This window comes from Hippoglossus hippoglossus, chromosome 19 (genome assembly GCF_009819705.1).
Source record: "Hippoglossus hippoglossus isolate fHipHip1 chromosome 19, fHipHip1.pri, whole genome shotgun sequence".
Classification (NCBI taxonomy): domain Eukaryota; kingdom Metazoa; phylum Chordata; class Actinopteri; order Pleuronectiformes; family Pleuronectidae; genus Hippoglossus; species Hippoglossus hippoglossus.
Window position 1 is genome coordinate 10,486,588 of NC_047169.1, and position 12,152 is coordinate 10,498,739.

The 12,152-nt window shown below is 39.5% G+C and overlaps 2 protein-coding genes across 5 annotated transcripts; one reads left to right on the top strand and one right to left on the bottom strand.

Annotated features, from left to right (window-relative positions):
- The first annotated feature begins 2,269 nt into the window (after positions 1-2,269).
- On the top strand, positions 2,270-7,517 carry LOC117753332 (potassium voltage-gated channel subfamily A member 7-like). 4 transcript variants are annotated; one of them, XM_034571376.1, is made up of 3 exons: positions 2,270-2,801; positions 3,032-3,803; positions 5,725-6,621. In XM_034571376.1, exons 2-3 carry the CDS (start codon positions 3,117-3,119, stop codon positions 6,619-6,621), a joined length of 1,584 nt encoding a protein of 527 aa, XP_034427267.1. In that variant the 5' UTR covers positions 2,270-2,801; positions 3,032-3,116. The 4 variants fall into 4 exon arrangements, with proteins under 4 accessions (XP_034427267.1, XP_034427266.1, XP_034427268.1 ...); XM_034571375.1 differs by having other exon boundaries at positions 3,074-3,803; XM_034571377.1 differs by having other exon boundaries at positions 2,270-2,751.
- A 1,551-nt stretch (positions 7,518-9,068) lies between these two features.
- Positions 9,069-10,004, bottom strand: fgf21 (fibroblast growth factor 21). The gene is made up of 3 exons (XM_034571380.1): positions 9,816-10,004; positions 9,568-9,671; positions 9,069-9,487 (listed from the first exon to the last, which is right to left on the bottom strand). The coding sequence occupies exons 1-3, from the start codon at positions 9,973-9,975 to the stop codon at positions 9,197-9,199; spliced, it is 555 nt and encodes a 184-aa protein (XP_034427271.1). The 5' UTR covers positions 9,976-10,004; the 3' UTR covers positions 9,069-9,196.
- Positions 10,005-12,152: the final 2,148 nt, after the last annotated feature.

The window sequence follows — 12,152 nt, forward strand, 5'->3', positions numbered from 1 at the left end:
AAGAAACCAGACACCAACAGGCCTGAATAGTTGTTCTTGAACTCAAAATCTAAATTGTACAGATTTGGTTGGAAAAGGAGAAAAACAAGAGGCAACAACAGGGTCGACAAAATGAAAAGTCCACATATCTGAATCACAAAAGCAGCTATACGATCTTGCTATTTACTATCATACATAATATGAATTACTTTCAAGGGTTTTGACATTAGGTTTAATTAGTCGGTGTCTTACAGACAAATAAACTTTTAAGTATTACATATAAAAAAGAGAAGTGGTTTGAAAATCTGGAAATTTTAAGTATAACCTACTTAATTGACTAAATAATATCAGCATGGTTTCATGGGAAATGATTAAACTCTTTATGAAGGCACTAAATCATATAGTGTAAGGACCACATGGCAAGAAATAGTAATGTGGAGCCATCTATCTTCTACTTATGGATATATACCCACTATGTGTTTTAAATGTTTCTGCTATGATACATCGCTGCATGAAGGCAAAATTATTAAAAACCATTTTATACAAGCAGAAGCACCTGCTTCTCTGTCACAGTTTTATCTGATCCACACCATTTATGGACAAAATCACACAAAATTGTAATTTCATCTTTGGTTTCTACTTCCTTCCTGCTGTGGAAAATGTCGGCAAAGGCCTCTTTCAACGTTTTCTCCTTTGTGCCAATACATCACCTCCCTCTGGTGGTTATACACAGTAGTATCTGCTTCAGTAGATTCAGAAGAGCTATGACTAATAACAGTAAATCTCTTTTATTGGTTTATTTAGTATATATTATTTGTTTGTGTTTTGGTTGGTCATTTTTATTTATTGTTTAATTTTTCTGCCCACAAACTCAAACAATCAATTGAACAGTTTGAAGCACAAGCCTGCTGCAAAAATCCCATTATATTATACATATATTATTATTACCATTGGTATAATTCTTGTACTGTATATTATTAACTTATACTTATTGTCCTTTATTCTGCCAGTATACGTTCGGATATACACATCACATAATCATGGCTAATAGGTTAAATAGCAGACGGCTGTATCATTAAATATATCAGCTTTAATTATTTAGTTTTACAGCAAAAGAAAATCATTTTTCTTAACAGATCTTTCAAGGTTACTATCAAATGTCTTTGTTAAAGCTTTAGATACGGGATGTGTATGCTATCTACATTATTCAGTCCTCAAAGGTTCAGGTTGTGGATGATGGTAAAGACGCTGAACAAGGATCCAAAGAATTGTTTGGAATCAAAGCATTATAAGATAAGATAAAACTTTATTGATCCCACACCCGGGAAATTCCCTTGTTACAGCAGCAGCCAAGTCAGAATAAAGTAGACAAGAGAATACAAATATAAAAGAAGTCAACGGGAAAATTAAAAAGAAAAATACTGAGTATGTACATAATATACACCTTTCACTACAGAAAAATATTGTTTGTACATATAGACAAAAATGCATTTCAGTAAAGTGCAGCGGTACAGGATGGATCGCACAAGAATGTAAAAGCACAAGGCGATACTGAGATAGGAGGAAAAAAAACATATGAATAATAAAATATGACATGATATGCTACACAGGTAATGTGCAGAGGATACTGATGTGCAAATGAGAAATGAGAGGGAAATAAATGAGAGGAAATAATCTAAATAAAACCTGACTCTGATTTCATACTGTTACTATAATATCTCAGCTATTGTTTGACCATAATTCGTTTAATATTACATCTGGATTACCATAGCTATGCCAATGCTAACATTATGCTAGGCTAAAGCCATTTAGCTATTACAAAAAAACTAAAAAGAAACTAAAAGAACTACATAAAGAATAATTACATGACAAAACCGGTGTCTATAAACTTAAGATTCCTTTAAATACAAATTGACAAACAATAAACAGGAGAACTTACATTTATTATTATATTATATTATGTTGGTTTGCAAAAAAATTTAAGAAAAAATGTTTTTCTTTCATTTTCCTTCTATCGTAAGGAAAACATTTTGGAGGTGAAATGTAATAGCGAAAGGTTTGTTATTTCCTAATAATTTTGCATGAACCGGCTTAAAAAGAAGTATGACATGTTGTACTGTTTATGGGGGAAAAGTAGAGCAAACTGGCAATAATAGAAATATGTGTTTACTGAAATCTCACAGTTAAAAATATACAGAGAATACAATTTCTTAACCAACTCAATTCAAACATACCAGAACAAGTCTCTCTAAACAGGAAATCTGTTACAGTTGACCTATATTTTAAAGCAGTTGACCTGTTTATTTTGGCCACAGCAGGCTCCCTGTTATGTTCAAATCAAATAATTTGGGGTTAATGAAGTACAGTGAGGGAGCTGTGTCAGTCAGAGTCCCATGCTTGTTAGAGAGGGTCACACCGTGCAGTGCCAGGCAGAGGCGACATTTGATAGGGAGGTTGAAGGTTGTCTTGCCCCATAGCTATACTGGAGGGAAAGGAGAGGGAGGGGCTGGAGGGCTTCTAACCGAGATTGTATTTCAACAGGACAGCATTCCCAAAAAACTTCAAGACGGACAAGAGGCATGTTCCCCCGAGCAAAAAACTGGAGGCACAGGTTGCGTACAACCTGGTCAGAGCGTTTAGCAGCACCGGGAGTGGAGCTGTGTGAGTGCTAACTGGAGGTAGACAGCCAAACAAGGACTCTGTGTGTATACCGGACGGACATGATGACAGAGAGGAAGACGGACAACCTGATGACCCACAGGAAACGAACATGTGATTTTTCATCCTTCCAATAGTGTCAGTCAGCAGCTGTTTTACATTTAGTGAGTAAACACTTTTATCTCATTCACTGGCTACTAACATGGCTTGCTGTTCGTCATTTTTTATCTACAGTTCACCTTTGAAATAGTTTTTAGCAAATTTTGAGTGAGTAGAAGTTTAACTGTGATGAAATCGGTCACAAAAATTGTAAACAACCACACACCGCTGCAGTATCTTCCTAGTATCAGCTGAAAACTGAATTCCACTGATGGAACTATCACTCTGGTTTCAGACACGGTTTTCTTTTAAGTCCAGTTGTTCTCCAAATTGTCAGGAGAGTGGTTCGCCGCATTGCCTGGTGTGGAATACTCAAAGGGATGGACAGCAGCGATCCACAGGAAGACGAAAGAGGAAGCAGAAGGAAAGAGAGCGAAGGAGAAAAAGACAAACAGCTGAAGAACCAACTCAACAATGAGGAAAAAGGAGAAAAGGAGATCCAAGGAAATGAGAAAGAGAAGAAGAAAGAGCGTCAACGTTCTGGGTCTCTATGGAGGAGTGGATGGGCGTTGCGTGAAAGACTTGCCATCAATGTGTCAGGGATGCGCTATGAAACTCAGCTTCGCACCTTAGCCCAGTTCCCTAACTCCCTGCTAGGTGACCCCAGGCGGAGGTCACGGTACTTTGACCCTCTTCGAAATGAGCTCTTCCTGGACCGCAATCGGGCCTGCTTTGATGCCATTCTGTATTTCTACCAGTCGGGCGGGAGGCTTCGGAGGCCAGCCAACATACCCCTGGACATCTTCATGGACGAGCTGATGTTCTACGAGCTAGGACAGGACATCATAAACCGTTTCAAGGAGGACGAAGGTTTTCCAAAAGAGGAGGAGAGGCCGCTGCCATCCAACGAAATTCAGAAAAGACTGTGGATGCTGTTTGAGCACCCTGAGTCCTCATCGGGTGCACGTATCATAGCCATCATCAGCGTTATGGTCATTGTGGTGTCCATCCTCATCTTCTGCCTGGAGACACTACCCGACTTCAGGCATGAGAAAGAGATGCGAGAGGTAGGATGTATGATTGAAATGTTGCTGTAGGTTTGAGAGGCAGAATAATAATAATAGGGTTTTTCAATTTCAGGAAGGTCAGGTGAATTGGCAGGGATCTGGACTAGAGAGAAGACAGCCTCGTGTCTCTCTCTAGGTTTCTTGCTTGAAATAATTACCCTATTACTCAATAATTGTCACATTATGCAATGGCTTCAATATCACAACAATCAATTCAATGACACTTGCTAAAACAGAGACTGTAATACTTAACTGGAAAAGTTTATAACAGCACAAATCAAACCACCAGGGTATCAGGTCTTGAATGGGATTTGTGACTGCTTGTGTCAAAAGGAAACATGACAAGAAGCAGGTGTTGAAAGTAAACACACACTTGATGGCTACTACAGTTTATTATTGGAAAAAATACTGACCACTATTGGCCAATATGTCTGGAAGCAAACCAGAGAGTGTCAGATAAGCTTATGGTGTGGTTATTTTAGACGGCAGTTAAATATGATACGCTTGGATTCAGGAAGTGGTAGAGGGTACAGAGAGTACCGGGTGCTGCCTGGAATACAACTAAAAGGAGAGAAAGGAAAGAGACAGTGAGGAGACGGCTAGGTGTGTTAGCAGAAGGTCACACAAGTGACTGAACACATAGACAAGGGTGAGCCAAAGTCTTCCGGTGGCTTAGAACCGGAGACTCAAAGGTCTCACAGCATGAGTAGCATAAGTTGGGTCATGTTAACACATACCTCCAAGACTGCTGTGCTAGGCCAGGCTGCCTTTGCTCAAGCAAAGCTGCCAGGAAAGTACTGTAACTTACTCCCGCTCGGGTCAGCGGCAGATTCGCTGAACTGCTTTGGCTATGTCACACGGCTGCAGTCGCGAGAGAGATGGGATAGCGACAAAGGTGCAGATGGATGAGGAATGGTGCAGCAAGACACTCTCATATTTCCCTTTGGAGATCTCACAGGGTTATATTTAGTGTTAGGAGAGCCCTTGGAGCAGATCAACACATACGAATGTCCACCTTTAGAAATAAACACTGTCACTGACCCGCTACTGAAAGCCATAAGGAATACTTCTTGGTTTATTTAAACTGCCCAGAAATGTTATATATTACACACAGCCCATTACAGCATGTTGAACTGATCCTCTTATATCCATATCATCCGTTTTCATACTTCTTACTTGATGTTAAGTGTAAGATGTTTTAAATGGTCATCACATAATGCTTAGCTGCAATGCTTACTGACACGGAAGATGAAATGACAGGTGGACTGAAAAAGAGATACGTTGAGCAATGTGGAAATATAAAGCCGCAGATGTCATCCGCTTTTATGATGTTGCCAAAAGTGAGAACCAATGAGATGGTGGACATTATAGGCTCCTGAAAGTCGGGGTAGTTTATTAGGACACCACGAAAACAGTATCCGGTAGTTAACTACTTTACGTTCTTTCTTTCTTGCCAAGTCGATACTGCTCGTCTTCACTGAAATTACAGTACATAGCTGCAGCCACCGTCCTGGGAACTTGCCAAGTTACTAAGATAAGTGGAAGTTGAGGTTAGCTTACTAAACTGCTAAGCTAATTACAAATGGGATTTAGCCACTAGCCTGTGAGCTAACTTGAACAAACTGAGACAATTGCTTACTTTGGTTCTGTCCAAGCCGAAATAAAATTTACCTTTGTGCTAAACCACGCTAACAGGATGCCAGTATTAGCTCAATTACTATAGAAACTTAAAAGTGGCGCAGTATAAATCTTGGAATAAGCAAGTGAGCATATAAATGTGGACCTACAGAGGGATGTTGTTCTGTGTAGTTTAAAGAGCAATTTGCACAGTTGCAGTTTTATAGTTGCATACTTTCATTCTTGTTTAGTGATGCTGTATTTAACTTGTGTTTTATGTTTTTTCCTGTCTCCTCCACTTCAGGAATATTTTTACAAGTACCACTCCCAAGAAAAGAATGTATCCGAGACCATGCCTCTTCCACAAAGCGTTTTTCACGACCCCTTCTTCTTGGTGGAGACCATGTGTATATGCTGGTTTTCCTTCGAGCTCTTCATGCGCCTCACTTGCTGTCCCAGTAAGACGATGTTCTTCAAGGATGTCATGAACATCATCGACTTCAGTGCCATCCTGCCATATTTTGTCACTCTGGGAACAGAGCTGGCCAAGGACAATGACGCCAGTCCAGCAACATCTTTGGCCATCATCAGAGTCATCAGGTTAGTGAGAGTGTTCAGGATCTTCAAGTTGTCTCGTCACTCCAAGGGCCTCCAGATCCTCGGTCAGACACTGAAGGCCAGCATGCGAGAGCTGGGCCTGCTTATCTTCTTCCTCTTTATTGGCGTCATCCTTTTCTCCAGCGCCATCTACTTTGCTGAGGCTGATCACACCGACACGGCCTTTGTCAGTATACCACACGCCTTTTGGTGGGCAGTTGTCACAATGACCACAGTGGGCTATGGTGACATGTACCCAGAAACAGTATGGGGTAAGCTTGTTGGCTCAATGTGCGCCATAGCTGGCGTGCTTACCATATCACTACCAGTGCCTGTCATAGTATCCAATTTTAGTTACTTCTACCATCGGGAGACTGAATGTGTGGATCAAACCGAGTACGCCCATGTCCAGCCACTGGACGATGAGCCAGAAGGAGAGGAAATAGATGAAGGGGATAGGGATCCAGATGGAGAATATTATGCAATTGAAGGCATCTGTAACCCTCTGAATGGCACTCTGCTGGGTGGACTGTGCACAGCGCAGAGCACAGAGTTCATAGGGGGAAATACGTATCTGAGCGAACCGCTGGTCACTCAGGTTTAAGAGTTGTACACTTGTCAAGACATAGTAAGAAGAGACTGAGAAAGGAAAGCTGAATATAAAGGAGTTCAAGGATCAGAGGTGCCGGTCCAGGTGAGAGAAACTTGCAAAAGGAAAATGACGAACAGAAACTGACAAATTGTGTAAAACAATAATTTCAACAGTAATTTATCTGCAAATAAACTTTTATTACAATTTTGTGGTCATTTATATGTATTTATTGCAGCAGCAGCCCACTAAATGACACTGAAAAACAACTTTGGTATAATATGCTTTCAAAGGCAATTAAATGGCATTAAATGAGTTTAACATTCTCAGGGTCATAGTATACAGTAAATGTAATATGAGCTGTTTTATTTATTAATGCTATCAGCTTGTGTTTGTGATGAAAATGACTTTCTGAATATCTCCGCCTTGAAACTATGATGTCTTAGAACTTTCACATTTTTTTGCCTTGTTGTTTGGAGTGTGAGCAGATCAATTATTGACAATGTAGATGTCACCTCTAATCAAGATTCAACCAAACACCAGAGGAGCTGTCACCGCAGACGCACTGAAATCTCCTGTACACCAAACTCTCACTCTCAACATTCTGCTGTAAGATATGTACAAAGTTCACACGTGTAGTTTTGGCTTATGTGACCTGAAGCGACTGACATGACCTTTATCCTGCTGTAATACGACACTGTAGCATTACTTAATGACACAGTGTTACCGTCTGTATTTGTGACAAAGAGGAAAGGTTTGATTGCAATGGCAGAACCTCTCTATTTATTTGCTTAAGTATGCACTCATTGTTTTTAATAAAGATTATATTTTATAAATTTTCCTATAGGAAGCTGTGTTATCTATGAATGCCTGTGGTAATTATTTAGAGAGACAAATTAAACCTTTAAAAATACATATTTGCCTTTTAGATAAAGCTTTATTGTTTTAGGATATGAATTAAAACAAGCTCGAGGAAAACAATCATACAATATACTTCATTGCTTAGGTTACTGCATCTCTAAGAACAACACAAGGTTTGTGTTTCACTCCTGTACGGCCACGAGCAACCTTTATACTAAGCTGCTGTAAGCTGTAGCACGCGATAACATTGCTCTCTCCGATTCACTGGAACACGTAAGACTTTCCACAGCATCACAGGGACAAAGCTTGAGCGGTACGTGTCCTAAAGTAACATCACCAGTGTTAACTGCCTCATTAATGTGTTTCAGCTGCCGTCACTGATGTCAGATTAACGGTGAGCGGAGGGAGGAGGCAGTGAAGCGAACTCGTTGGGGGATAAAAATGGAATCAGCGAGGCAAAAGAAAATGATGTACTCTTAAAAAAGATGCAGATATTATTGTCAGAACTTTTATTTGTGAAAACTGATCCTTCCACACCAGTTGGAAAACAAAACAACAATGAATCAACAGGCAACACAACAAAAGTTAACTAACACTAATGCTTATACATGTACAAACCCTCCCTGTTCAGTGCTAATGAAAAATGTGTATTTTGAAGTCAGCTTATTTTTAAAAACATAAATGCACGTGACAGGTTGAAGAGGGAAGGAAGTTTCAGGTCAAAGTCAACTCCAGTTCAAAGATCAATGTGTCAGGTCAATTTGATTTCATTTAATTTAATGCCGGAAATGAGAAATCATGAATTTACCTGCTTACCTCGAGTGCTTTAAGACCTGATCAAACTGTAAACAAACCCTCTATTATAAACGCTTTTATTTAGTAAAGAAGATAAATATTTTTTGTAAAAGTGCATATCTGTAACATCTTCTAATAAAGACAATTGAATAAATTAAGAAAATATATGGGAGCTGTCAACCAGTTTGCAAAATGCATCATACATGTAGGAAAATAGATAAACACTAAACACTAAAATACATAAACACTAAACACTAAAATACATAAACACTAAACACTAAAATACATAAAAACTAAACTGTATTAATTTACATACACTCCATAAAAGCTGAAAAAAATTATTGGAGGTTTGATCAGCGAAAAGACCTCAAATAGTGGACAAATAGTGACATCATCACTATTTTTCCACTAGAGGGCGCCCCTGCTCTCACAATAATTAGCCCATTTCCTCCTTCAAAGCTGTAATCTTTGTTCACAATGAGTTTTTTTCTCATTCAGTATACATGCATCCTTCCTGGTTTGTTTACAGAGCTGCTGTGTCATTGCTTGCCAGGTGCAAACAGACAAAAGTGAAATTAATATAATATTTATTTTTCATTCCAAACTTCTCTCCAGTCTGATAAACACACTTGAGTGTACAACTCACAAACATGAGCTTTCTGGGAATTTCGAGATTTCCCATTTAGAGAAATTATGAGAAACAGAAGCGTCATGTTGTTGTTGTTGCCGCACGGAACATTTTTTCCTCAGACCCAAACTATTTCTCGACCAAAAAAATCTCAGAATCTGAAGCCAAACATCTGCACAATAAATAAATAACTTAATATAATATTGTCGAAATAGACACATGTTGCTCATTTTACATCAAAATCAAGTCTGCAGGTTCAACCTGGTCAGGGGAAAAGTTTTAAAGGGCCCATGCAGGTAAATTCCTTTAATTGTCCACTGAGAACTGAGGACTGACCATAGAGTTTAGGCCCATTCCGAGAAGGTCATCTGCGTCCATGTTGAAACGACTCTGACTGTTTGGAGGTCGTTCAGACTCGCTCTCTCTGGTCAGAGTGTTCGTAAGTGGTAGGAACCGAGTGAAGGGGACCGCGTGTTGACCTTGGGACCGTTTCGATGCCAGAGACACCGGAAATCCATGGTGCGAGGACAGGAAGCGGGTGTAGCCGTCTGCCAGCAGCAGCTCGTGGAAGGTGCAGTCAGCCTCTGTGTGGTGCATCTGAAAAGTGACAATAGACGGCTGTCAGCGAATGGCTAGAATGACTTCAGGATGTCAAAGCTGTTCTTTGCTGACTGTACCTGTCCCCTCAGACGGCCTCCGCTGTCCACACAGAGGAACAGGGACGATGACAGTCCCTTGATGACTACGTGGCCTGGTCTGATAGATTTCAGCTGCAGCACACCTGGAAACACAGAAACATGAATGGGCGGGTCGTCTTCAGGAATCTCCTGCTGCTCTCAATTTTCTGGGCCTCAAAGGATCCGGTGTATTGCGTTTATGTATCCGAAAAATGTATCCTTTGCTGCCTGTTGCCTTTGATACTCACTGTAAAATGTCTGAACTTCACTTCCTGACACTCTGCCGTCCTGGGTCATCTGGAGATACATGCCTCTCCTGTGGTTATCTGAGACACGAAGAAAAAGGGGATGACAGAAATCAGCATAATGAAGAAGCAACATTGTGGCATCAATATCCCGTATTTGCATTAAATCTGTCACTAAATTTGTAATTGTCAATGTCACATTTATTTTTGTACAGCAAATTTAACTTGGTTGAGCAAAGTTCTTTACAAAGTAAAAAGGTAAAACAAGAAACCAGCAATACGCAATATATCATACTACTAATGATAAAAGAATAAAATAAAAAGTTGTATAAATACCTGTGTAGAGATGCACTTCTCTCACTTGATTATTAAAGGACAAAAGGGGGTTGGAGTCAGGGAGATAAAACGCCCGAGAGGACGGAAGTAGAATGATAGAGAGGAAAGAGCACAGGTAAGAGAAAGGTGTTTGTGAAAAGGTAACCATTTGGAACCTCTTTCGAAAGAAGATAAATAAGGAATAAATACAAAAAAATAACTTAAAAAGGGTCCAAAAAATATTAAATAATATATATAATTATAAATAATAAATATAAAAAATACTCAGCCAACAACTTCTTTCCCTTCAAACTCTGAACAAGTGCAAGTGTTGGGTCCTTATAAAGGAGTTGGGAGAAGGAGGTCCCACTTCATGAGAGCAACATATGAGTCAGACGTTTCTACGTGATTGAACTGGGATTTAATGCTGAGAGGAAGACCTGTGCTTTCACTCTATGTATGGGCTTCTTCCGTGTCGTGTACAGTCACTGTTGCTCATAAAGTCGGGGTTTCTCGACACCCACGGGTGCAGGTGGGTTTGAATTCTTCCGAGCCCGCGACTCCAATCCTTTACTCTCTTTTGGCAGATTATTTTGACATTGAACTCTGAGCAACAGTTTGTGTTTATGAAAAATGGGTTTCCCTCTTATAGTATACACAAACTCCAGGGTCACGGTTTGTTTGGTTCCCATTTTTGGCAAACGAATGTCAAGAATATTCCTCCTATTACTGAATTCTGTTTTTTTACTATTCTATTTTTATTTCACCATTTTGTGCTTTGTTCCCAAAGGCAACAAACCAAATATCAGAAATCCTCCTTTGTTGTTTCCGGACAAAACAGGTTGCAGAAACCAAGGAATCCCCGCCATGTGTGCTTGCACTTCAAAAACACACACATTTCTCAACGTAACACAAACACCTCTCTCTGCGTCATGCACTGAACACATTCTTACAACAATTACGAGAGGAAGCGACAAGTTCTTTTTAGTGGTGTTTATCTTAAGTTGATTGATAGTGTGTGTGTGTGTGTCTGTGTGTGTGTGTGTTCGGGAATGATGGGAATAGTGGGTGATTCCTAAAGAAGAGGCATGTTTACTGGACTGCAGCTGTGCAGTCACCAGACAGGCCCCGACTTCAGCTTGTGCTTTCCGGTGACGAAACGTGGTGTGTCCCCCCCGAGAAGCTTTACTTTGCCTTTAAAGTGCATCACCCCCGAGAAGCTTTACTTTGCCTTTAAAGTGCATCACCCCCGAGAAGCTTTACTTTGCCTTTAAAGTGCATCACCCCGTCTGATTCACACCAGCAGCGTAATGGTCCAAAAATTAAATCCCCTCCTCATGGCTCACCTGCCAATCAAAACAGAGTAAATACATACTTAGATCTATACAATTATTCACAACTCTGTCTGGAGAATAAAGTGATAAATAGATTCCTTAATCGTCCAATCTCCTTACAATGTATAGATCGTTGATATATTTCATGATGTTGGGAAATTATATATATATATATATATATATATATATATATATATATAGAAATGCAGTTAGAAACACTGTAAAATATTCCTCACTATATATATATTGTGTTTATTATATGATTCTCACTGTCTGCCACATGTCGACCCTCCACTGTTACTGAAGGGAACCTGAGCAAAAACTATACTATTAATAATATTATATGAAGCTGAATCAATTCCATGCGATTAATAGAAATGGGATACAGTACGTAAAGATGAAACTCAGCCAGGAGAGGGCGCTCTCCTGTTTATTCTCTTAGCCTCTGCTGGTATAGTTGCACAGTTTAAGTAGTTCCATCACTGCCACTGCCACTGTGTTAAAGAAACATAATGCAAAAAAATACTAATTGAAATGTTTTAATTCATATTATCTCCTTCTTATTTTCATTATGACTCCACAGATTAAGGATATGTGTGAAAACAGCCTATATATCAGTTTATATCATTTATCAGTTATAAATTCAATTTATTTTGTCAAATTTCTTTTATATTTTACCTGTTTTAGAATT

What these genes read in the sequence shown, in the direction of transcription:
- fgf21 (XM_034571380.1), bottom strand. Translation starts at nt 9,975, where the DNA reads ATGCAAATACGGGATATTGATGCCACAATGTTGCTTCTTCATTATGCT. An exon ending in TGAAGTTCAGACATTTTACA is followed by an intron (nt 9,672 to 9,815) that starts GTGAGTATCAAA and finishes CTGTGTTTCCAG; the next exon opens with GTGTGCTGCAGCTGAAATCT. An exon ending in GAGGCCGTCTGAGGGGACAG is followed by an intron (nt 9,488 to 9,567) that starts GTACAGTCAGCA and finishes GTCACTTTTCAG; the next exon opens with ATGCACCACACAGAGGCTGA.
- LOC117753332 (XM_034571374.1), top strand. An exon ending in ATGAGAAAGAGATGCGAGAG is followed by an intron (nt 3,804 to 5,724) that starts GTAGGATGTATG and finishes CCTCCACTTCAG; the next exon opens with GAATATTTTTACAAGTACCA.